Below are 22,491 nucleotides of genomic sequence, written 5' to 3'. Positions count from 1 at the left end.
AGCATCGTCCCAGGAAGTTATCAATGGGGCAAATTTGACGCTGTAGTCGATTATTTGTAAGTAGAATTTTCCTGGTAAACCGAAATCCATCTGAAAACAAGTATTCGCATCCTATAGAACGACTGTAATGTTTCTACTTTAATTTATAATTTAAGGACAAGTAATGATTATAATTAGATCGTAGGTGTTTACGCATTTATGGCAATTTATCGTATATATACATTTATTCGAAAGCAAAATTTCAGCAAATTTTGCTGTATTTTGTATTTCACGTTACGAGGTACGTACGATCCGATTGCATAAAACCCGCTACTTGGAAAATAGATTTCTTCGGATACGTGAAAAATTATTCTATTATGTTTGTCGATGTTGCTTTGCTTCTGTATATGTAACATATAAATTATTACGCGATTCGTATCATATCACAATTCATATCATACGTGTACACCGTAGAAAGTAGAATATGGCTGGGACAATAATTACATGTCAATCTTATCCCACTGAATGCCGCCTGGTTTAACGTTATCGTTCCGATATAAATAAAATTACATCCATTAGCGCAACAGTAACGATATCAGTTTCCAAATTCGAAAAGCCCGCCAGAAAACCTGCGTTTCGCGTTATCCATATAGCGACAGTTGCCGTATCGCGGCAGTTATGAAACGAGAATAAAAAAAAAAGTATTTATTTTAACGCAGAGGAGATTTCGTTTATTCGAAGCTTGAGTTTAAAATTCGGACTTAAACGATAACACCCATTAACCATACCTACGAATTTTTATGTTTCAATTTTACTCTTGCTAGGATAAACAAAAGTATTTTTCAAAATATTTTACAGCAACGCTTCAAGATCCGCACTTAACGCTTTTGTTTTTCAAGTAAAACGATGAAAACGCGGTATTGTTAGAACAGGCAAAGAATAAATAAGTTTGTGTTGAAACAATAAAAATGGAGAAAAATGAATAGCATAAAATGAACTTAGTTATGCACTCTTGGAAATAAATGTCGCTCCGATATGCGATATATGTGATAGGAAAATCATCACTGGTCATTTTAACCTATATTTTCGATATTTAAGATACGCGATCGAACAACGCGTGCACATATTTTCAAATTTCGCTGCTACGCGTATGCTTAGATCGCTGTGTTGTTAGTTGGTACGTATACCTACGTTAGATCGCGCTGCAGTATAGCGCAAGTTGGCTAATTCGTTGGTACATACGTACGTTGCGTCCGAAGAATATTTCAACAGAGCCATATATGTGCGTACATGGTTGCAAAGAATATAGAAACGTTTGCCGTATTATCGTATCTTTATATTTTGTACGATTACGCGGATGATACAACGCTTCACCGAGTCAATAATCGTATAATCCTGAAGTTTATTCCTTTCGTTTTGTATTTTCTTCTAACTTTATCGTTAACTCATTTATCGAAATTTTGTGAATTTTTATTCACGTTTATCAAATAGATAATTATCGATATCTTAGGTATGAATAATTTTGATGTAACTTTAACAGGAATTTTTATCGATCTTGTTTACGTGATAACGTGCGCCGATAATACGCAGTCTTAGTTCAACGGCTTGTTACAAGATGGCAGTATCGAATTTGCTCGAACGTGTAATATTGATTTTTAATACTTTGATTTTAACGTTAAAAGAGACGACGTAAGAACGACAAATGTAAATTGCATTCGTATTCTAGTTGTAAGAATGCGTTATTACGGTTAATACAAATAAATACTTGTCCTTAATTTTCAAGTCACTCAATAAACTTTGCCGTTACGTTGTTCAACGATATTAAAGCAAAGCACACGGTGAAACATCGGAATTGGAATTTCATTTCGGTAGGTTGAGGTGGTTCAGGCGTTGAGATCGAGGGATGAATTCGATCGATCGAACTTCAATAAGACATTTTATTTCTCTCGTTTAACACAACTGTGTGACGCACGTGTTGTTGTTCCTGCTGTTATTGTTGTTGTCGTTTTTTATGTACAGAAAAATCAGCTCGATATACAAAGGATGTCTGCGACGCGACACGGTGAAAATAAAATCGTAGAAAAACGTTACACGCTACACGATTCGGAGGAATTGCGAGGACGTGGTGTGTGTCGTCTGTTCTAAAAAACGGGCGACAGAATGAACAAATGTTTCGTGTTTTCGCCACGCGCGCTACGCACGTCTAACGCCTAAGCGTGCGCGCGCGGCGTCCTACTATCGAATTATTTCGCCGCAGCGCAGTTTATTAATTCGCGACGATCGATATTACAATTAGTCCTTCAAAGTGAATGCTCAAAGGCAATGCGCCCGCTTCGATTATGCATAAAGTAATCCAATAACTTGGTTGCAATTTAATGGCGCACGTTCCACCTGATGTCCTACATACAAAGTATTATAAATAAGATCGTCCTTGCAACGCAATCGACGCGTTCTATTCGTACGATGTATAAGCTACACGCGCTCTTACGGAATTCATCGTACAGCGAAAGCATCGGAAAAAATGACGCGCTACGTTCAACGATCCGAGGCAGGTTTGCGGAATCGTGTTTACAGATAATCGACCGAGGATGGGTCGATCACAGTCGACGATCGTTTCGTTTGAACGATTCCCTTTTCGTTTCTTTCCATCTTTCTCGACCATTCGGATCTCTTCGATTGGTTAGGTATCACGCGTAATTTACGTAACTCTAGGAAGAAGGATATATATATAGTATATATAGTATATCTCGTTCTGTCGTTCGTTATAAAATTCATACAGAATACGCTCTTCGATAACGACAAACACGAATTACATCGTCTGCGCTGATTTTAGACGTATTTACAACGAAAGTAATCGCACACGCGACATCCACGCTTTCGTGACCGCTAGCGATTTTCGCGAAGAGAATCGCCGATCGTCAACGCATCGTCGCCCGATTCGTCTGGTGTAAAAACGAGCGCGTGTTATCGCGTATTCTCCTAGTTGAATGAAGATGGAGACACCGTAATTTTGTTCGTTTCGCGTAACCAACGACACTACCACGAGAATTTCAATCGACGTGTACGCGTCCAACGTGAATATTCCGCCGATCGTTCGACGATGCGTTAAGCAGCAGCGATAACGATTGATTTAAATGAAACGTTATACTCGGCATTTTAAGCGATAGCTTCATGGTCGGAGTAGCTAGTAAAATATATTCTCATCGAATCGTCTATGGAGAAGAAAAGACACGAGTAAGCGACAATCTCTGTATTTCCTCTCGATCGAAGTTATTTTCGCTAGTTAAATCGACGTAACGCGGTCGAACGGTCGCTTAACTAGAAACTCATGGGAAATTGCCACTGGCGAAATTTCGCGTCCGTAGGCGAGCGGTCACGCAAGTGTTAATATTGTAGGCGATGCGATATTAGGAGACTTCACTTCCCTTGGCGGCAGTTCGTGCTATATACACAGGCTTTAAAGTTACGAGCTATACATCTGGACGCAGAATTCTCGTACCACACGATCGTGTACCAGCGACCCTTTTTGCTAGCTATACAAAGTAATTATCGGCCGTCGCTCGTTCCCGAAGCGTCTCGAATTTATCCTACGATCGATAAGTTCGAATCGATGGAATTTCAAGCATAGAAAACGTAGTATCCTTTGTAACGATAATTTCGTCGCTAAGGTTCGCGTTTCGCGTATTCGTTGGTCACTTTGACCGCCACGGTGACCGGAGCGCTCGACGTCTTACAATTGTAAACATTGAACGAAAATTGACAGTTAGGGCATTTCGAATATAACCGATAAATAGAAGATACTTTGAAATAAAAAGTGCCCCATTGAACGATTAAACATTTTTATTAGAACATCAATAAAAAAAAAAAAAATAAGAACAAATCTTGCATCTAACGGTGTACTGTGTTAAAACACTGTGGCGTCCTGAGCGAAACAGGCAATTTCGGCGTGGCAGTCGAAGTGTTTGTAGGAAACGCGTAAAGAAAGGAAGCTTCGTTCTTCCATTTTCTTCATCTTAGATTCGAAAGCTGTATTTCTTTTTTCCGATTGAACCGTATATGATACAATCAGGTTTGCGGTAGTTGATACAAAGTGGAATAAATTTGAAAGCATTCGGAAACAAGCTGCGCAACGATGAAACGTGGCAACAGAATCGGATACTCATTTTTTATACGACCTGCGGTCGATCGTTGACAATTTACACGCAAATGCGCGACGAAATAATATTTTACCAAAGCATGGACGCCTGTCGATATCCGACTATCCGACGAGCTACCCTCGCAAACGATATTGACTGCCTTCGTCATTGTACGGTGGAAATGAGTCTAGCACAAAATATATCATATGTATGTATATATGTATACATATATTTTATCGTCGATAATTGTGTTCGAGGCGCACAGCCGCGCCCCGACGCCATCGGGCCGTCGCGTCGTGGCCCGGCCGTAATTAAATCGTGTACAGATTATAGAATAAAAGCTTTCGTAAAGAATACGGTAAATATTCATCGAATAAAGTTGTGTAAAATTCGAATACAAATTAGGAGTACGCGAGCCGAACGTTTCGTGCGCAGGATCGATCGTTGCGAAGTTCCAGATTATAATCTTCCGTTTCAACGACCACGAATCAACGAATCTCGTTTTACGTTAGAAACGAATAAAAAACGCTGATGGAGATTACTTTAATTCGGAAAGAAGCGACCCATCCACGATACACGGTATCTCGAAAGGTCTAACGTAGAACTTTTAATGGTTACTAATTTTCTTTCAGGAATTTTTATACGACTTAGATTAGATTTTTATTAATTTTCTACATAATATCGTTCGTAAAAAGAACGAATTCGATCGAATGATTTTTAATCGTTGCATTTGTAACTTCCATTCGAGGATTACGATCGGCGGTAGAAAATTTATACGAAACGAGCAAATAACGCGACCGATAAAATTAACGTTTCATGGAATAAAATATTCGCAGAACGAGCGCAAACAAGGTCCGGCGAATCGATCCTGCGCGCCTCTTGATCGGCTTATTTTCTCTTTTTTCCCCTTTTCTATTTAATACGTATCGTTAATCGTTAATCGTTAACGGTATTCTTAAATTCTTCGTATTATTGTATATATTTAGTTCGGAAGATAATACGGATGTTTATTTTATCGCTGCACGTACGTATTCGGATATTTGCTCCTGTTTTGTCGCGTTTACGTCCCGCCGTCGTTCCTTCTCGTCCTGTTCGGGCGGAAAAAAACGCAGCTGATAGGACGTTTCCGATATACCTACATATACATATATATATATATTTCTTTTTCATTCCTTGCTTCGTCTCAACTTTATACTCGAACGTCGATTCGCGTAGCACAAAATATCTCGAGTCGAAAATTCGAAATTGCAGCTTCTGCGCTAGAGAAAAATTTCGTCTTACGAATCTGTCTGCCTTGCGAATTTCAACGGTCTTATCTCGGGTTTTTTTTTTTAGCTTACCTTAATTCGTACAAGGAAATAGAATCGTGCGAAAATTCTCGCTAATCATCGACGGATACGTTACCCGTTGACAAACGTAGAGAATTTTGATCTTTCTCTGGAAAGTTCAACGGAAGCGAAAGAACGCGTGAAAAGCACGTAGATCGTAAAAAAGAGGAAAGAATCGCTAAGCGGTAACCTCGCAGTATTACCGGCGTTATCGAAGCATTAAATTATCTGCACACTGTTTTTTTTAATATTTATTTCTTTATTTTACATTGTCATGCGATTTCCGCGTAAACTTATAAATGGATATTATTGTGCCATGCGAACGCGATCCTCATCGAATATCCTGACTCAGCCCTCGTGTTATTTTCGTTTCCTTGGTACAGCTTAATCCTAAAACACGACGAGTCGTGATTCGTTCGCACCGCATCGAACGTCGTAATTTCGTTACATCTTCTCTATTTTTTTTTTTTCCCCTTCTCATCGTATCTTTTTCCCTTCTCTTTTTCCTTTTTTTTTTCTCTTTTTTTTAACATCGTAATAATCGTAATATATTTTCTAGGTAAGGATTCTCTTAAGCGCATGTACAGAGATAAAACTTTCCTCTACGTTTTGAGCATACCGCGCGGCTTCATTTTTTATTATTTTTTTTTTCTTACCTCTTATTTTATCAATATTTTACTTTATTTATTTTTATCGCGTATCCCCTTGGATTTCCCATTTTTTCTTGTTTCTCTTTTCGCGCAGACTGCACGAGCTGCCCGAACGAGCGATATTTCATTTAATAGGTATCCGTAGTAATATCTAAAACCACGTTTAAACGCCTATGTGTGTGAATCGATTCGACGGCTAGTCTACGAGAGAGCTGAACAGCGTTTCAAATAACAAATACCGCGTTACCCTGCAGAAAACTTCGGTTGCGTTTCGATCCCGTTTCGCGTCACATCCGTGAAACAGGCGCTGAATCGGTACAAAAGCGAGAGAAATCCGCGGGGAAACGAGTAGCAGCGTAATCGTTGCCGCGATTATCTGTATTTATCTTTGGCGAGATCTCGCAACGGTTCGCAGCGTGTAGAAAATAAAGAAACGAAAAAAAAAAAAAGGAAAGAAAAACAGATTCCGACGCGATTCCCGCGATCGAACGAAACGTAGCTTTCCACCGGTCTAGTAATTATTATTTGACCTACCATTTCACTCGGTTTCGCTTCGCGATTGCGGCCTTTTCTCACCTATGCTCCACGCGTGTATTCTTGTACGTACAGATGTATATATTTATATATATATATAATGGTCGATAGATGCACCAGATGCTATTTCCCCTATTCCTTTGTTTTGTCTTCCCTTAAATTCTCGAATCGTAACGATTACTCGTCATTGTGCGTCGTTTCGAATGACATGACGATGATCGGTATGTGGATAAATCGCGCGAACTCGGATCTCGCGTTGCCTTCTATATTTTTCCTCGCTCTCGTTCTCCTTTCGTTTTATTTATCTGCGCGAGTTTACGTTGGCGCACGAGCGTGTTCCTGCAAAGAGAAAGAAGGCGGACGAAGCTGGTTCACAGGGTAAGAGAGAGAGAGAGATAGAGAGATAGATAGATAGAGACGGGCGTAAAAACGAGGGAAAAGGGCGCGATTCTCTTCTCGTCTGTTCGAAAACGACGATCTCGATTTATGCTTACGACCCAGCTTCGTTCACCTTCTTTCCCCTTTTTCGTTTTACGGCCTAACGAATCGGCGATCGAAATGCCAGAGAAACAGATCCTCCGCTCCGGTTCTCGTTAAACGTCGAGCGGCTGAGTTCCTTCGATTTCGTCGCATTCCCGCGATATGCCTATTTCGTAATAATAATACATACGTGGTATTCGTATAAATGTAAACAAACGTGTCCTGCCGGGGACTGGCTGGCTTATCCGTAACGGGCAGCGACGATCGCGACGAACGTTCGACGATCGATCGAACGAAACGGCCGCGGCGGAACGTTCCAGCTGCGAAATTAAAAATAATCTCAGCGAGTCGATGGCCGAAGATACGCGGTCCACGTCACGGTAACACCGATCACAGAAAGTTCGCGTTAATTAACGTGTCTCGCGATATTTCTCCGTTTTGCGATCGAGAGACGACGACGAAGAACGATACAAAATCAATGTCCCCGTCGTACACCGGGGCGAGTACGTTGCAGAGAAATAGGAACAGAGACGAATATGGGAACAGACTACTTGGTTGCCCGTGTAACCTAATTCAATTCCTTTGTATTTAGTTCGTTATAATATATTTATATATATATATATATATATATGTATACAGGGTGGTTGGTAACTGGTGGCACAAGCGGAAAGGGGGTGGTTCTATGCGAAAAAAGAAGTCGAAAATATGCAATACAAATGTTTCGTTTGAGGCTTTGTTTTCGAGAAAATCGACTTTGAATTTTCGCTCGGTACGCGTGCACTTTATTACGTCTCGTTATAACGGATCTCACTATAGATCGTTGTCTAGATGGAAAAATTAAAAAAAAAAAATTAAAAAAGAAGTTTTGTTCTATATTTTCGACTTCCTTTTTCGCGTACAATCACCCCCTTTCCGCTTGCACCACCTGTTACCAACCACCCTGTACAATAAATTCCCTTAAAAGTATTACAATTCTTCTTTCTATCAATGCTTCGCGCTATCAACCGTGTTTGATATATGTATAGTTCAACGTTACGAGTTTCATCGAGCGTTCCGTAGCGTTCCGTAACGTTCCGGACATCTTTTACACGGTATCCTGTATAATTTTTCATTCTCGCTAAGTGTACGCACGCGTGTGTATGTATGCGTGTATGTAACGTACGTATATTTTTCTTAGTTAACTATACGTCGTTCATAGAGTTGGTATTTATATAACGTTGTCTCCTAAGCACACGCCTATTTATATATTTATACGTGATGAATATACATGGATCTATTCATACGCGCTCGCGTCTATATTTATACGTTTATGTATATTCGCGGGGCCGAAGCATGCGTATATGTATATGCATGTTTGTTATTAATACGATGCGCTTTACAATAACTCTTTCTTCTTTCTTTTTTCTTTTGTGTTTGCGTCCGCTTGAAACGAAATCGCTTAAACGTGTAACAAGTACTTTAACGACCACGCGCTCTGATTCTTGCACGCTGATCGCCACGCCATCCGAGATCCAAACGCATCCACGTCTTCCCGAGGCTAACCGAAAGCAGCGCAGCGAAGCACGGGGAATGATAAAATCCGCTGTGAGAATTTTTCTAGCGTTCGACAGCGATGGAAAAATCGATCGTACATCGGCGAAAGTCGTTCGCCAGTTTTCGCGTAGTTTGCAATTGTTTTACCGCTTCGTAAAATTACGCGACAAAGCGCGATGAATTTACGAATCGTCAAAAATAGCGATTTTTAGCAATCGTCGCAACGACAAGTGCGATCGATCGATAGAAAAGAAGATTATAATTTGGAAACGATCCAATCTTTGTCACTCACTTCCAATCGCCGCCCTTAATCTCAAAGTCGATTTTATCGTTAGAAAGACATCGCGGGAATATACGTAGAATGACACATTTCGAAGAAAATATTTCGGAATCTCCGACACTTTGAAAGTTACGAAAATCTCGTTAAGAACGTTTTCAGAAGCGAATACGAGAGAATAGTTTCCAACCGTATGACGTTGAAATAATCCTTTAGTCGCTGAACGATGCAAAGGAAAATTAACAAAGATGGAATTATCCTGTTCTTCCCGTTTCGTCTTCGCTCGCTCTTTCACCTATCACCGAATTACTGGTAGGAACTAGAACGAAGGTTTCCTCGATTGTCGACGGCGTTCCAAACACGTGCAGCGACGAAAGGTTCACGCTCTGCATCTTCGGTATCGACTCGAAATTGGCTGCAAGCCGGTAAATTAGACGACGATTGGCAATTTCCACGTTAAGCCTCGCTGTTTCCGCTATCAGGCCCGCCTTCGTTCGTCGAGCATACCTGTTCGTAATTGACAACGTTTAGCCACGAACGAAGACGCGTTAGATTCTGCCACGTAACGCGAAACCATTGTTCTCACGATCTGTACCGCTCGTTCGTCTCGTCGTTCTAAATTTAACGGTAGAAAAATGCAGTAGTTTTTCGAATGTTGCGAGAAATCAAATTTTCTGCTTATCCTATTTACGGTATTACTTTTCGTTAACCGAAGTCCGTAAGGAATCAACGCGTCGGTTTACCAATAGTCAATTTTTCTAAATCGTATTCAAAGGATAACAACAAACTATCAAATAACCTACGGCATTATGCTCGTGCTTGGAATTCCTTTTTTATACTTCTAGCTTGTTTTTACAAATAATTCAATCTCGACCGAAGTACTCGTAAAACATTTACGATCGCCGGCGTGGTGCAACGTCTACCTCTAACCCTACAATTTTGATGATCCTGTGTCCGGTTTAAAACGGTGCGAACGGTCGCTTTAGTTTTACCAACGAGTCCGTAGATCGGTGATCTTAGAAAGTTAGAAAGATGGAGAAACGGACAGAATACGTACAATATATAAAAATATATGAAATATCCAAAGTAGGGTACACGTTATAATTTGTACGAGATAAAACGAATTTCTGTTTCACTTGCGTTTCTTTGGTCATGTCCGTAAAAGTATGTCCATTGATCGGCGTAGAAAAAATGTAGAAAAAACAAAAGTGGAGAGCTTGCGTAAAAAAGAGACGGGACGTGTTTTAAACGCGGTTTCATCCGACAGCAGACGCGGATGATTTTGATCAGCCGGCCAGCCGACTGGAAATACGGTTGACTGCGCGCACCGGTCGGACTATCGAATTCATTCGTTAATCATAGTTGAATTATGGCTTGAATGGGTCTAAATCGGATCAAACGGTGCCATTTCGCATTATGTTTTCCGGGCCAAACGACTCGACGTATCGGAATCGCGCGAACCAAATACGTTTCATACGTGTTCGAAGACTCGTGACGGTCGAACGGGAATCCGCAAAATGGAACAAACAAATCGAACGGCCTCGAACGGTAGAACAAAAGGAAGCACTGGAGGGTTGGTTCGTTAGAGTGAAACGAAATCGACGCGGTCGAAGTCGCCTAACACTTTCATTTCATCGACGAGTCGTTGCCGCGATTTTCATTCCGACCGGCTGACTTTTCTCAAATTATCGACGAGCGATCGGTAACAACCGATGCGCGTGTTGTTCCTATGATTTCGAAGCGTACGATGCCACGAAACGTGTGATTCGATTTAATCGCTGCGAAAGAAATCGTAAAAAAATAACTCGTTTGCTCGACGATTCGTCTCGATAATTCGATCCACGAATTATTTACGCGAGAACGATCCGACAGCCTGAACGCGGCGATCGCCGATTCTCTTACGCTTCTAACTACGTATGTGCGTGATTCTCGACAAGACGAGATAGACTCACGGAGACGTTGCAAAGATCGGGTTAAGTTTTCAGAGACGCGGACCGATCGGATGGCGCAGCTATCGACGCAACGTTCATCTCAAGGGGTTTCGCGTTCGGCTACGATTTAATAATCAATTCTTATCACAGAAGTTATTTACACGATACAAGTTTCGATCGATCCGATCTCCAGCGAGATCGATGCTCGATCAAACGAATCGACTACTCGTTCGCGTTCCCTTTTTTTCTTCGAAGCACAGACAAGAAATCTAGCCGTCCTATCGGAAAGAGACTCGAGAAAATTGCGCGTTTTTTGCCCGTTGTCCTTGCAGACGTCTACTCTGCTTCTTTTAGCGTACAGATCCTACGGCAGAGAGATTTTGCTCTTCTTTCACGCGACGATATATGCTACGTTCGACTCGAAGAAGAGTTATCGTTGGCCAAGCTTCGAGCGATATTTCGATACGTCGATCGGCGAAACGTGAAAAATCGTTCGAGTACACGCACGTGCGTAATCAAAGATCGAGTTGCGATTTTTCGGAAAATTTACCTATAATATTATTCGTTCCATGAATGTCACTTATTCTTTTCATTTTTTTTTTTTCTAGTTTAACGCAAGAGCAAAGTATTCGCCACAACGCAAAGGCGCATTTTTTGTTCTTTTCTTCTCTGAACGCCTAATGTTTGGAACGATGTCGGCTTTTTTTCTCTTTTTTAACGCGATAACAAATTCCTTGAAATGTCCTTTCTCGCTTAAACTATTTACGCAACTAATTTTGGCATTTTCGTTCGTCGCGATTCGATCGACGGAAAACGAAACGAAAAAGCTTGTCGCCGTTTGTCGTCTTTCATTTCGCATGATCATGTTTCCCTTTCCTTGTTACGATAATACTGTTGGTAATAGTAGTAACGATGATGGCGATGATGACGATGATATATATAATAATAATGATGATCTTGACGATAAGAAGAAACATGATAAAATAATAACAACAATAATAATAACAATAATAATAACGTTTCATAGCGTTAGTAGCGTTAATAGTATCGTAAGTTAGTGATAATAGTGGTAATAGTAGTAGTTTTAATGACGACATTAACGATGACGTTTCTCTGGCAAAAAATGATAACGCTTTCGCATACCGATGAAACTATTACCGAATGCGAATATCGTTAATTCTTATTCGTTACACGGACTTTATATTCGTCCTTTTATTTTTTACAACTCGATACACGCGATCGTTTATCCTTCGAGACGAAATCTAACGCGTGTTCGATCCCTTAAATGATATTACAAGTACCGTGGGAAATTTCTTAGCTGATACTAGCTAGGCTGACTTAACGAGCATTCGTGTTAAAAATGCCTCTTCTACGCCGTGTTCGTTCTTCTTTAATATAAAATCTGTCTGTTAAATACGATTAGGATAAATTGTTCGCTAGATTTTACGATGCCAGCACCGCGTTTTTCCTCCACGCCGATTATTTTTCCTCTTTCTTCTATCTTAATATTTTCACGTGGTCTGCGTTTCATTTTTAATTGCAACCGTGTGCTGCCGATGCTCCGATCGAGTTCGCTTTCGAAACAAACTTTCCGAGCGGCGATCGACGATCTCCATACAAATCGTTGGAATAACGAGCGATCGTTGCCAATTTCAAAACGATTTCAGACCGATATCGCGGCTATTCGCGTATATGTGTACTTGTTTGGGGCAAACGAAACTACGAATTAGAAAATTACACCAGGTCGTAGATCGGAGCACGTTTATCGGCCGAAACATTCCCCTGGAATCGGTAAAATCGTCGTTCAAATCCTCTCCTGTTCGATTCGATTTGTGTTTGCGTTTTATTAAACGTTCAATACGTATTTTCGTTGTTCTCGAAACTGTCTTCCAGTCTCTCGTCACACGTTTCTAGACATTTTGGTTTTTCAAAAAAAAATAGGAAGAAACTATAATAATTTCTTTCGCTTCGTCCTATAAATATAAATCGCGCGCGCGTTTTACTTCGCCTGAAATGATTGTCGGTGACTACGAACAGTTTCGACGGAAAGAAATTATTCGAGACGATATTTTGGAAAATTTTACTCTTTCCCTCGTATGACGATACGTAGCTTCCTTTTGCTGTCTCTTTTTTCTTCCATTTACAACGATCGAACTAGGAGTCGATTCTTCGAACGCATCTTCCTAAGGAAGATTACCAACGATCCGTTTTATACGTTTTATTAAATTTATCGCGAGATTACTTTTACGTTGACACTGTATTCGCATCTTGGAAGTTTCTTGGTTTTCATTGTTTCTCATTTCTTTAATTACATGGCGTTATATTAAATTTTAGATTAAATTCTTACTTATATTTATCCTTACGATTACTATTACTGACACTGTTCGAGATGCCTATTTACGTCGCATTGAGTCCCACGCCACGCAATCATGTTTCTATGTACAGAATTATTTGAGTATTTCATCAGAACACCTCGAAGTTTATTCAGTATTATTATGTTTTCTTTTTCTTCGCGTCGTTTCAACGATTAATCGATACTCTTTCATTCCGTACAGCCTCGCTACTGGAAAAATAGAGTGGGCTTCGATAGTTTTAAGCAAAGGACTTGGCGGTTTCTTTGTGCGATACGAAGATCAATGACTGTACTTCTGCATTCTGTCGTTTTATTTCTCAACCTCTGATCGATCCTTTTTTTTTTTTTTTTGTCCCGTTAACGTAATCGACGCAGTTGCGGAAAACGATTCTGTATTTACGATTATTATTATTTCTTGCGTATGTTTCGTGTGAATATTGTTAACTTTACATTCGTTGTACGATACGAGGAGTGCAATTGCCGTACCTCCTATAATCTTTTCTTATCGCCTTTTCCATTAATCTGTCCAATCTTATACACGATATCTTCCTAAAACATTCGAATTCTCCTTGAAAAGTGACAAAATTAGTCGTAACCTAATATGTTTCTCGATATCAGTTTCACGGTCCTAATTTAATTCTCCTGTGCACATTACTTACGACGAGATTGGTAATTAGAATTATAACGATAAGATGGGTAATTATAATTACCCATAGAGTAAAAAGTGATTAACACGATTAACGCGATATTCCTGTTCCGTGCAGATACGCGCCGAATCTCGTCAGAATATTAAACGTATCCGTTTACAACGTGTTACGTTTTGTTATGTATTAAATATTAGATATTAATTAAATATTAAATACACGAATGCGTGGCTAAAATGTAGAAACTTTGCATAGTAGAAATATCATCGAGATATATATATATATATATAGATATATCGTCCATCTTCCTTCGTTAATTCCGTTTTAATAATATGCAAAAGGGCTGAAATATATCTCAAGACCACGTAATTTATGTTAATTTGAAAATTCGCTCGAGTACGAAGCGATTAACGTGTCCGGTATCAATGCGCGTTGTCGGTGTGTTATTCGTACGTTCAGTTAGGTGTTGCAGCAATTTTAAAGTCTCGTTCATCAAATTGGCGAAGATGCTTGAATTCGAGTACGTGTGTTCCGGTTAGCGTTATTCAATATAACTGTTTTCCCGCAGTTTAAGATAGTATACCTACAGTAACATACTTATCCCGTTGATAGCAGGCAACGTATTTTAAATAAATTCAATAGGTCGAGTTTCGGTCTTTGTATTGGACGATACACCGTGAAATCCAGCCATTGCTTTTAAACTGAAGTTCCCGCCATTCAATAATGAGGGATCCGCGCGTAGAAAAGCGCGTACACCCACCGCGACATCGAATTCCTACGTTTCGTCGAGCTTTCACTAGGATTACGCACCAGACCGACAAATGTCTGTTCGCACAACCCATTGTTCCGAGCCACGAGAGACACCTAGCGCAACTTCTGCTTTGTCTCACGTTGCGGTAACGATTGACGAAGATGGCTGTCTTTTTTTTTTTTTCATTTTCCCCCGGATTGTACGTTCGTAACGCGTTGAATTCGAGAACGTAATTAGAGATTTCGAATTCCTGGGAATACGAGTCAAAAGCTACTCATTGATTTGTAATTTAACAAGCGATAGAATCACACTTTACCAAGCCTTGCTTGGGATACAAAATACGAGAACCGATCGAATTTTTCCTCAGTTTTAGAAAATTGGAGTTAAATTAGAGTTAAAAGTAAATAATAGAAACAACGAATGAAAAGGTCTTCACTTTCGGAAGGAAAAGTATTTTGCTATCATCGTGCCGAAAGTTGCAACATTAACTTCTCTGATTATAATCGAAAGCTAGCGAATGTAGCTTTTGACGCGAATGTTAGCTAACATGGAACGAGGTAGCTAACAGGGAAAGTAATATTAGCCAACATAGGAAGAGCGTAAGCAAACAATTTGAACAAGAACGTTTCTCGAGGAACAGTTTTCGAGTGGCCAGAGTACAGTCATTGAGAACTTCCGTATGATCGGAGAACGCAAATCGATAGCAGGGTAATCGGGTGATCGATTACGCGATCAATGACGTATCTCTGTCAGATCTTAGTCATAGCTCGATGCGGAACCCTTTGTCGCGGACATATCGAAGATCTTTCAAGAATTCGGATTCGTGTCTGTACGGAAAACAGGGGCTGTCCAACTTGGCAGTTTTGTCCTCTATACTTTGCTTCCTCCACGATTTCCATCGAATTTTATTCTATTCGACCATTAAGTTATTCTCCATTAAATTATTTTAGAAGGCAAATTTGTTCGTTAAGACATGATCGAATTAATTACGGCATCGATATTTAGAATTGCTATTAAACGCAATACGATGAGTAGTATCCTGTCTGATTTTCATGTTTCTTTTTGAAAGCTCCGTCTTCTTAAAACATGTAACAACACGTGTAGTTCATATACATATTTATAGTTCGTAACATTTACAATCCTACGCGAAATACAGCTTACGTTTCTACCTGTAAAGAGGTTGGACGCCCCTGTATCGAGTTTTCTTGTTTTTTATTTGGCAGTTATTTAAAGACCGTATCAGTTCCACGGGAGACCCTTAGTGGCGCGATAATGTTGACGATTCGATCGTAACGCCCGCACACAAAGCGATTATCATTATCTTATCATTATCATTATAACTATTATTATTGTTATTATTATTATTATTATTATTATTATTACTATTCATTTATTAACATATGTACGTTATATCATTAACAATAGTATAATTATTAGTATTATTCAATCATCATCATCATTATTATTAGCTATTTATTATTAATATTATTTACCGTTAATCATTACGATTATTATCGTTACCATTATCATTATCATTATTATTATTGTTATTATCATTATTCCTATTATTGTTGCCCTTCTTCTTTCTCTCGTTCGCATCTGTTACTATTGTTACTGAAAGGCCGCGACAACACTCTCTCGAGGAATGTGTACAACACACAGCTTTTCCCAATTCTCCTAATAGTCTCGTACGAATCGACGTGCTCGCTTTCGTTAGCGATTCGATATATTACATAATTAAAATTACGGATCGCCGTACGACACCGAGCGTCGATCACCTATCCGGAGATAGACAGAGAGAGAGAGAGAGAGAGGGAGAGAGAGAGAAAGAGTGAGAAAGCGACAGCGGTCGGCGGTCGATTAGGTTAAACGGAGAAGAAGTTAGTCGAAGAAAGTGAACGCACAACATGGCCGTGTATTGTCAATAGCGTATAACGTGTCGAGGCGCCTTCTTTGCTCTCCTCTATCCGCAAAACGTCTACTATATCGCCTATTCCTTCGACTCGTTTCCTGCCTAGTTTTTTCGTACTTTTGGTTCGGTTCTTCCATGCGAGGAACGCTTTCGTGTTCAACGACGACTCGAAACGATCGAAACGTTGGAAAATTTGGTCGACCAGCAAGAACCGAACGGACGACGACCTCTCTGGCGGGTCTTCCTCTTCCGGTCTCTTCCCGTTTCTTGCTTCTTTCTTCCTTTCTTTCCGTTTGACTCGCTCTCCTTTCTTCGTTTTCTTTCTTGGAATTTCGTCGAAGCTGGAAGCCCGTCTCACACGTTTTCCTCGCGTGCAATTCCTTCGTTTCCTTCCTTCGTTAGAGTAGAAAACGAGAGACCAGAGACGTAAAGAGAGGGAGAGCGGGAGGAAAGGAAGTACGAAGCAACGAGTCCTCTTCGTACTTTCGTCCCTTGGTCGCTTCATCCTGACAGCCTCCTCGAAACCCACGTGTCGTCGTTTCTGTGGAAGAGAAACGAGTAAATGCAGAATCGAGTCCACCCTGTTACGTATCGTTCTATCGTTGAGTAGTGTATCGACTAGTAGCGTAGTTGTTCCTGCTCTCGTTTCCAACAATTAGTAACCAATGCAATGTGTATGGTTTCTTCGCGCTCTTATTCTTTCTCAATGCTACGTCAGCAAATGTTTACCGAGGAGGAAAAGCGTTAAAGACATTGGCTCGAGTTAAACATCGGACGAAGTTGAAAGACTCGTAACGGTGAAGTTGTACCGTAATATAAGCAATAATGCGGCAACAAAATTGTTGTAATAATAAAGACGAAAATATTAGTATATTCATTTTTTAAATTGTTAAAATTATTGAAATTAAATTTTGAAAATATTTGTAAGTTTCTGAAAATTTCATCTCGCTCAATCGACCATTCTCGTAGATACCGGTATCCTAATGTTGGCGAAAAATGATATACACGCGTCAAATTATCGATAACAAAGAACGAATTACGCTCGCCATGTAAAACGAATTATTCTCATCTCCGTACTATATTAGTTTCGTTTCTGGGCGAGACTCGCGTCGTGCGAATATCAACGTTACACGCTACCCGAATGCAACAACCGATGTACACACGCTGGTGCCATTGTTCGTTAGAAATTGGTGGGCAGTGGATATCTCTTTTACGTTGTTGATATCATGAACGTTTCGACACAGCAATCACACGGAAGTTCTATTGTAACACATTGGTTACAACGAAACAACGTAATCGAGAATGGCGAGTTTTAAAAGTAAAAATTTGTTATTTCCAACGAACGGTAGGTATATCTTGCAAATGAAGTTTGATTAATTTCACACTTTTTTTTTATGACGCTGAATTTGAAAAATTTGAACGCGCTCAGAACCAGGGAACATAATTTTGGCCTTCCGTGAAAGTTATGTCTTTTTTCTATCGGGTTGCGCCCTTAAATTTATTACAAAATTATTCTTCGGAGAAAAATATGAAAGAGAGATCAAATGCAAAATATGAGATCTGAAAAACGCGTATTGGCATACACATAAAGTCACGATATAAGACATAGTTTCAGGAACGCTTCGTTATATTTTCAGGATATTCGACAATTAGTCGTTGGTCAAATTGCAACAGTTATTTATACAAAGACTAAATTTGAAACGATCAAGTATCAAATATATTTAGCTGTGATTTTACCTTTGGCATTTTTTGTGCATTTTTTCGGTGACTTGACCGGGGCAGTCTGTTTATTGGACGATTATGTGTGGCGCACGACACAATATCACTATCGTGGCCAAAACCGTGAACATCGTGAAGACGATCAAACAAAGCCTGTAATTAACAAGAACGAGATTATAATTAGTATATATTTGAAATACGTCCATTGAAACTTTATATTGTATGTTACAAGTGTTTCAAACAAATATGTTACAATTTTACGTTTTTCTTTGATAACGTAGTAATAAAACGAGATGACGAATCGAAATAAACAACAACTTATAGTACTATGTGAAAAATATACCTGTCCACCACCATGGCGGCAAATTTCCAATCGCTAATGATCTCATCGCCTTCGTCCGCCTTTTTCATGCGATCCGTGATGAATCGCAATTCCTTAAGAATCGTGTGCAGTTCCTCTTGCATCCCGCTAAGAGGTAACGACGCCGACGTATCTTCGACCGTTGCAGGCCTTCCAGTAGATATTGGTGTACCGAACGCCGACCTATTGTCCGATTAAAATAACGATTAAATGAAAATTCTTGGCCTATTTCTAAAAGAAATCCGAGCAACGTTGAAAGACGGCGGTATAATGAAAAACGGATTGTCAAACTAAGCGTAAATATGCTCTTTTTCTCGATATTACTTTAGAGTGAAATACAAACAAGTATAAAACAAAAGAGAAAATAAAGACAAGGAGGGATGTGATACACAGCTTTCATGTTAATGCCTTTTCATCGAACATTTCACGTTCAAGCGTTTCGTAAATAAATTTTGTCTCGTCGTTCTATCTGGCAGACACATCGAAGAGCACATAGAATTATTTTATCGGAAATGTCTCAACTAGCGTTTGATATCAGCAAGGTATGACAGACAACCATCAAAGAGAAGGAGAAAATAAATGTCCTCGCGAAGGGCCGATACACTGAAAATTTAAACGAACAGCGACTGTGTAGCCGGAAAAATCTATATCCTCGACATATTATATTCAACGGAAATGGAGACACGAATACGGCTTTTAAAATTGAAATTACCGAACTCACTGTTAACACGTTTCAGGATAGTCGTCTAAAGACACGTCTTTTTCATGTTACAACGTCGCTTGTATATTTTTTTTTATTGTTTTTGTTGCTTGTACAAGTATCTATAATTTTTGAAGACAACAGGCAAAGAACACGATAGATTAAATTTTTATTTCTTACACGGGAACGATATAATAATTTTGGCAATATTATCGTATCCCGTTTCGAGATCCAGTCGGACTGCAGAGTATGTGCTGGAACGAGGATTACACGGGTTCAATTACATTGTCATGCCAAGTATGTTGATTCGAAAGCACGCGTTTCAGCCGTGCGTTCACTCGCACTGAATTTACATATCCGGCATGCCATGGAAAACCTTGTTATTTTGCGAGTCATGCGCTTTTTCTCGTCAGAGTGTTTTAGCATGGTTTAAAATTACAAAATACGAATTACCGTATTGGTTCACCTTGTTAGGTATTTTCCCATGCACTAAGCTTTAGTAGGTAGATAGAGTCGCTCGAGTTTTTAAATCATGATATTCTATTTTACGCCTGTTAACTGCGGTATAAATGCCGTCGATTTAGTAAGAATTATTCGAATGATCGATAAGAATTGTTGATATCGTCATCCTATGATACCAAATCTATACAAAAATTCCGTTTATCACTGTTAAGTGGCAACCACGATATGGATTAATTTGAATTATAGAATATTCAGTAGAGATAAATTTCTAGTAACCACAGGATACTGTAGAATATAAATTTTTATCGTAGAATGACGAAGTTTGCAGAGGAATCCGTAGGGCATTCTGTACTTTTGCGCATAAACGTGTACACAAGGGAGTATGTTAGAGATTCTAGAAAAGATTTCTACAAACTTTGTTCCGGATATTGCAATTTCCTTGGTACGTTGAAATAGATTAAGATATTCCTTACTTTTCATTGTATGAATTTTTACAGTAAAAAGGAACAGCATGTCGGAACAGAATTACGAAACTCGAGAATTTTGAGCAAATGTAGTACCTTATGTAGCCGGAAGGAGGATTCGCCGCGCTATTCTTGTGACGGATGTCATCGTCGATGTCTAAAACATTCGCCAGTAAACTCTTGCTACTCTTCTCCTTCAGTTCTATACTCTTCCCTCTTCGGTTTCCTCCCAGAATGTTCTTCTTTGTGATCTTCTTCCCTGGACGACTCATGCGCAGCAAGCACGGCAACCATTGTAAAAACAACGTTTTAATCTATGTGCAACGGAGAACAAGATTTATACGTGTTACTTGAAATCGATAGCCACTTTTATTCGCTTATAATTAAAACCGATTATATTCAGAATTTATATTCATTGTATTTATCTAACGGTTTATGAAATCCACTCGAACATTTATTTGGCACGCATTTCTCGTAAAAATATATACGTAAGCTATTTTTGTTACGGAGCGCGCGTTTACTTTGGAAGTGGTATAAGTCCATTTCCAGTAATCTGTAACCTGTCGAAACAGTCGAGCCACCGATAATCAAAAACGAACGATATTGAAATTAAACAAGAGTATCTCGCTTTTCTTATTTATAAATAAAAGCGTAAAACATGGATTCTGAATAATTACAATTTAATGAATCGTACAGTGTACAGTCCACTCATGATCTTGAAAACAGATATTGGTTAATTGTCGAAAAGAACGTTTTTGTACGATGAACTCGCATCCACTTAAACATATCGTAGAGACACGAGCGCATTAATTACACGTATCGTTAATAGGCATGAAAGATTGATTTATTTCTGTTACGAAATTAAATTTCTTTTCTATAAGCCACGCTTATTTTCATCGAATATAAATGTAGGTAGAAGATTTAACCAATACGAAATCCTTCGTTTCTCTCGTGAAATTATTTCGCGCAATTGGAATTACTTAATGCCATATACACCGAGCATGGTACTTTTCTCTTGTACGTTTGCGGGAGATCGGTATTCTTTGTTTCGCGGTGCTTGCTTCCATCTGGAAATAATGGCACGGGAAAGTACCGCGCGGAATTTTTCGTAGCCCGTAGGATTCTTGTCTCCGGTTGAAGTACGTTTCCCCCTGGTTTATGAAAGTTCTAGTAACCAACGAACGGCCAAGAGGAAGCGCTAACGCCTCGAAGGCACTTTAAACTTTCAGCTACTAAAGGACTGTCTTTAATGGCTGTAATGGCCACTGCGGATAAGGGCAGAGTATTATGAACGATGGCATTAGCTACATTTTGCATACATCTGTCAAAGTCCTTTCGCGCTTTGGTAAACTGAACGAGTTCCGAAAGCGTGCGTCTTTCGCTTCGTTATCCGTTAAAAGGTTCGATATTACCCACACGAAGTATCATTAAGTGATAATTTATCATTTTTTTCGGTGTTACCTATTCTTTTTACCGATTGCTTTATCGATCGATTTAAAGAACCGATTGAAATTGAAAGACAGACAGATTTTACAATTTTGTACTTTAGTTTAGAGACATTTTTACGAAAAATGCGCAATTGTTGGAAGTAGATTTTTTAGATATAACACTTATTGCCCTAATTTCTCACCCTCTGTATTTCATAGTGAAAGCAGGTCACGCAAACTTGAATTTTGTCTTTTGTTGCTCGAAGGTAATAAAACATCCGATCAAAAGCAACCATAATTATCCTGTCTCTAAGCGAGAAACATCGTGTTGATTTATTTATCTTTCTTAGTCATGAAAGGATCAAACGAGAAAGGTGAATAAAACGCAAAGAAAAATGGAAAATACTTCGTGTCAGAGATCTTGTAATACCGGAAATTATATTTAAACAAAATTCAAGTCGGAAAAAGTTAATTAAAACGTAGTTTGAACAGATTTCTTACCCACTGAGGCATCACGTATCTGTCTGGCGTCCTGTGATGAAAATTTAGTACTAACACCGTCAGAACGACGCTGCTCGCCACCATGAACATGATGCAATTGAAGTACGACCCTGAATTCGGGGTGTTCCAGAAGATACCCCGAAGAAAAAAACATAAAAAAGAGGCGATTAGTCACGGCAATGGATAGAGGATCTGCTCGACTCGTCACTAAGAATGAAAGACCGCAGGGTTACTTTCCGCAAGTTTCACACACAATGGACTATACTTTTGTGATTACTATCGAATCGTGAGATTATTTTCCTTTATCTATCCGATAGGTTTCACCCCTTATAATCTTTCATTCGATCCA

General features: G+C 39.4%; 1 protein-coding gene and 1 long non-coding RNA gene across 5 annotated transcripts in view; both read right to left on the bottom strand.

Annotated features, from left to right (window-relative positions):
- Positions 1 to 1,896: 1,896 nt before the first annotated feature.
- On the bottom strand, positions 1,897 to 3,715 carry LOC117237712. Its single transcript, XR_004494051.1, has 2 exons — positions 2,757 to 3,715; positions 1,897 to 2,687 (listed from the first exon to the last, which is right to left on the bottom strand). It is a non-coding gene; the product is annotated as an uncharacterized LOC117237712 (long non-coding RNA).
- A 12,951-nt stretch (positions 3,716 to 16,666) lies between these two features.
- The window catches only part of LOC117237727 (neuronal acetylcholine receptor subunit alpha-7), a 264,165-nt gene continuing 258,340 nt past the window's right edge, over positions 16,667 to 22,491 (bottom strand). For all 4 annotated transcript variants that reach the window (XM_033502018.1, XM_033502016.1, XM_033502017.1 and 1 more), the window contains 5 exons: positions 22,143 to 22,252; positions 20,311 to 20,528; positions 18,571 to 18,771; positions 18,246 to 18,380; positions 16,667 to 17,049 (listed from right to left, as the gene is read on the bottom strand). In XM_033502018.1, coding sequence (XP_033357909.1) covers positions 18,296 to 18,380; positions 18,571 to 18,771; positions 20,311 to 20,528; positions 22,143 to 22,252 — 614 coding nt within the window. In that variant the 3' untranslated portion in view covers positions 16,667 to 17,049; positions 18,246 to 18,295. The remainder of the gene's footprint in view (positions 17,050 to 18,245; positions 18,381 to 18,570; positions 18,772 to 20,310; positions 20,529 to 22,142; positions 22,253 to 22,491) is intronic.

This window comes from Bombus vosnesenskii, unplaced genomic scaffold, assembly GCF_011952255.1.
Source record: "Bombus vosnesenskii isolate JDL3184/JDL3185 unplaced genomic scaffold, Bvos_JDL3184-5_v1.1 scf7180000013398, whole genome shotgun sequence".
NCBI lineage: Eukaryota > Metazoa > Arthropoda > Insecta > Hymenoptera > Apidae > Bombus > Bombus vosnesenskii.
The sequence above is the reverse complement of the archived record's forward strand: the minus strand, read 5'-3'. Positions and strand labels throughout refer to the sequence as shown.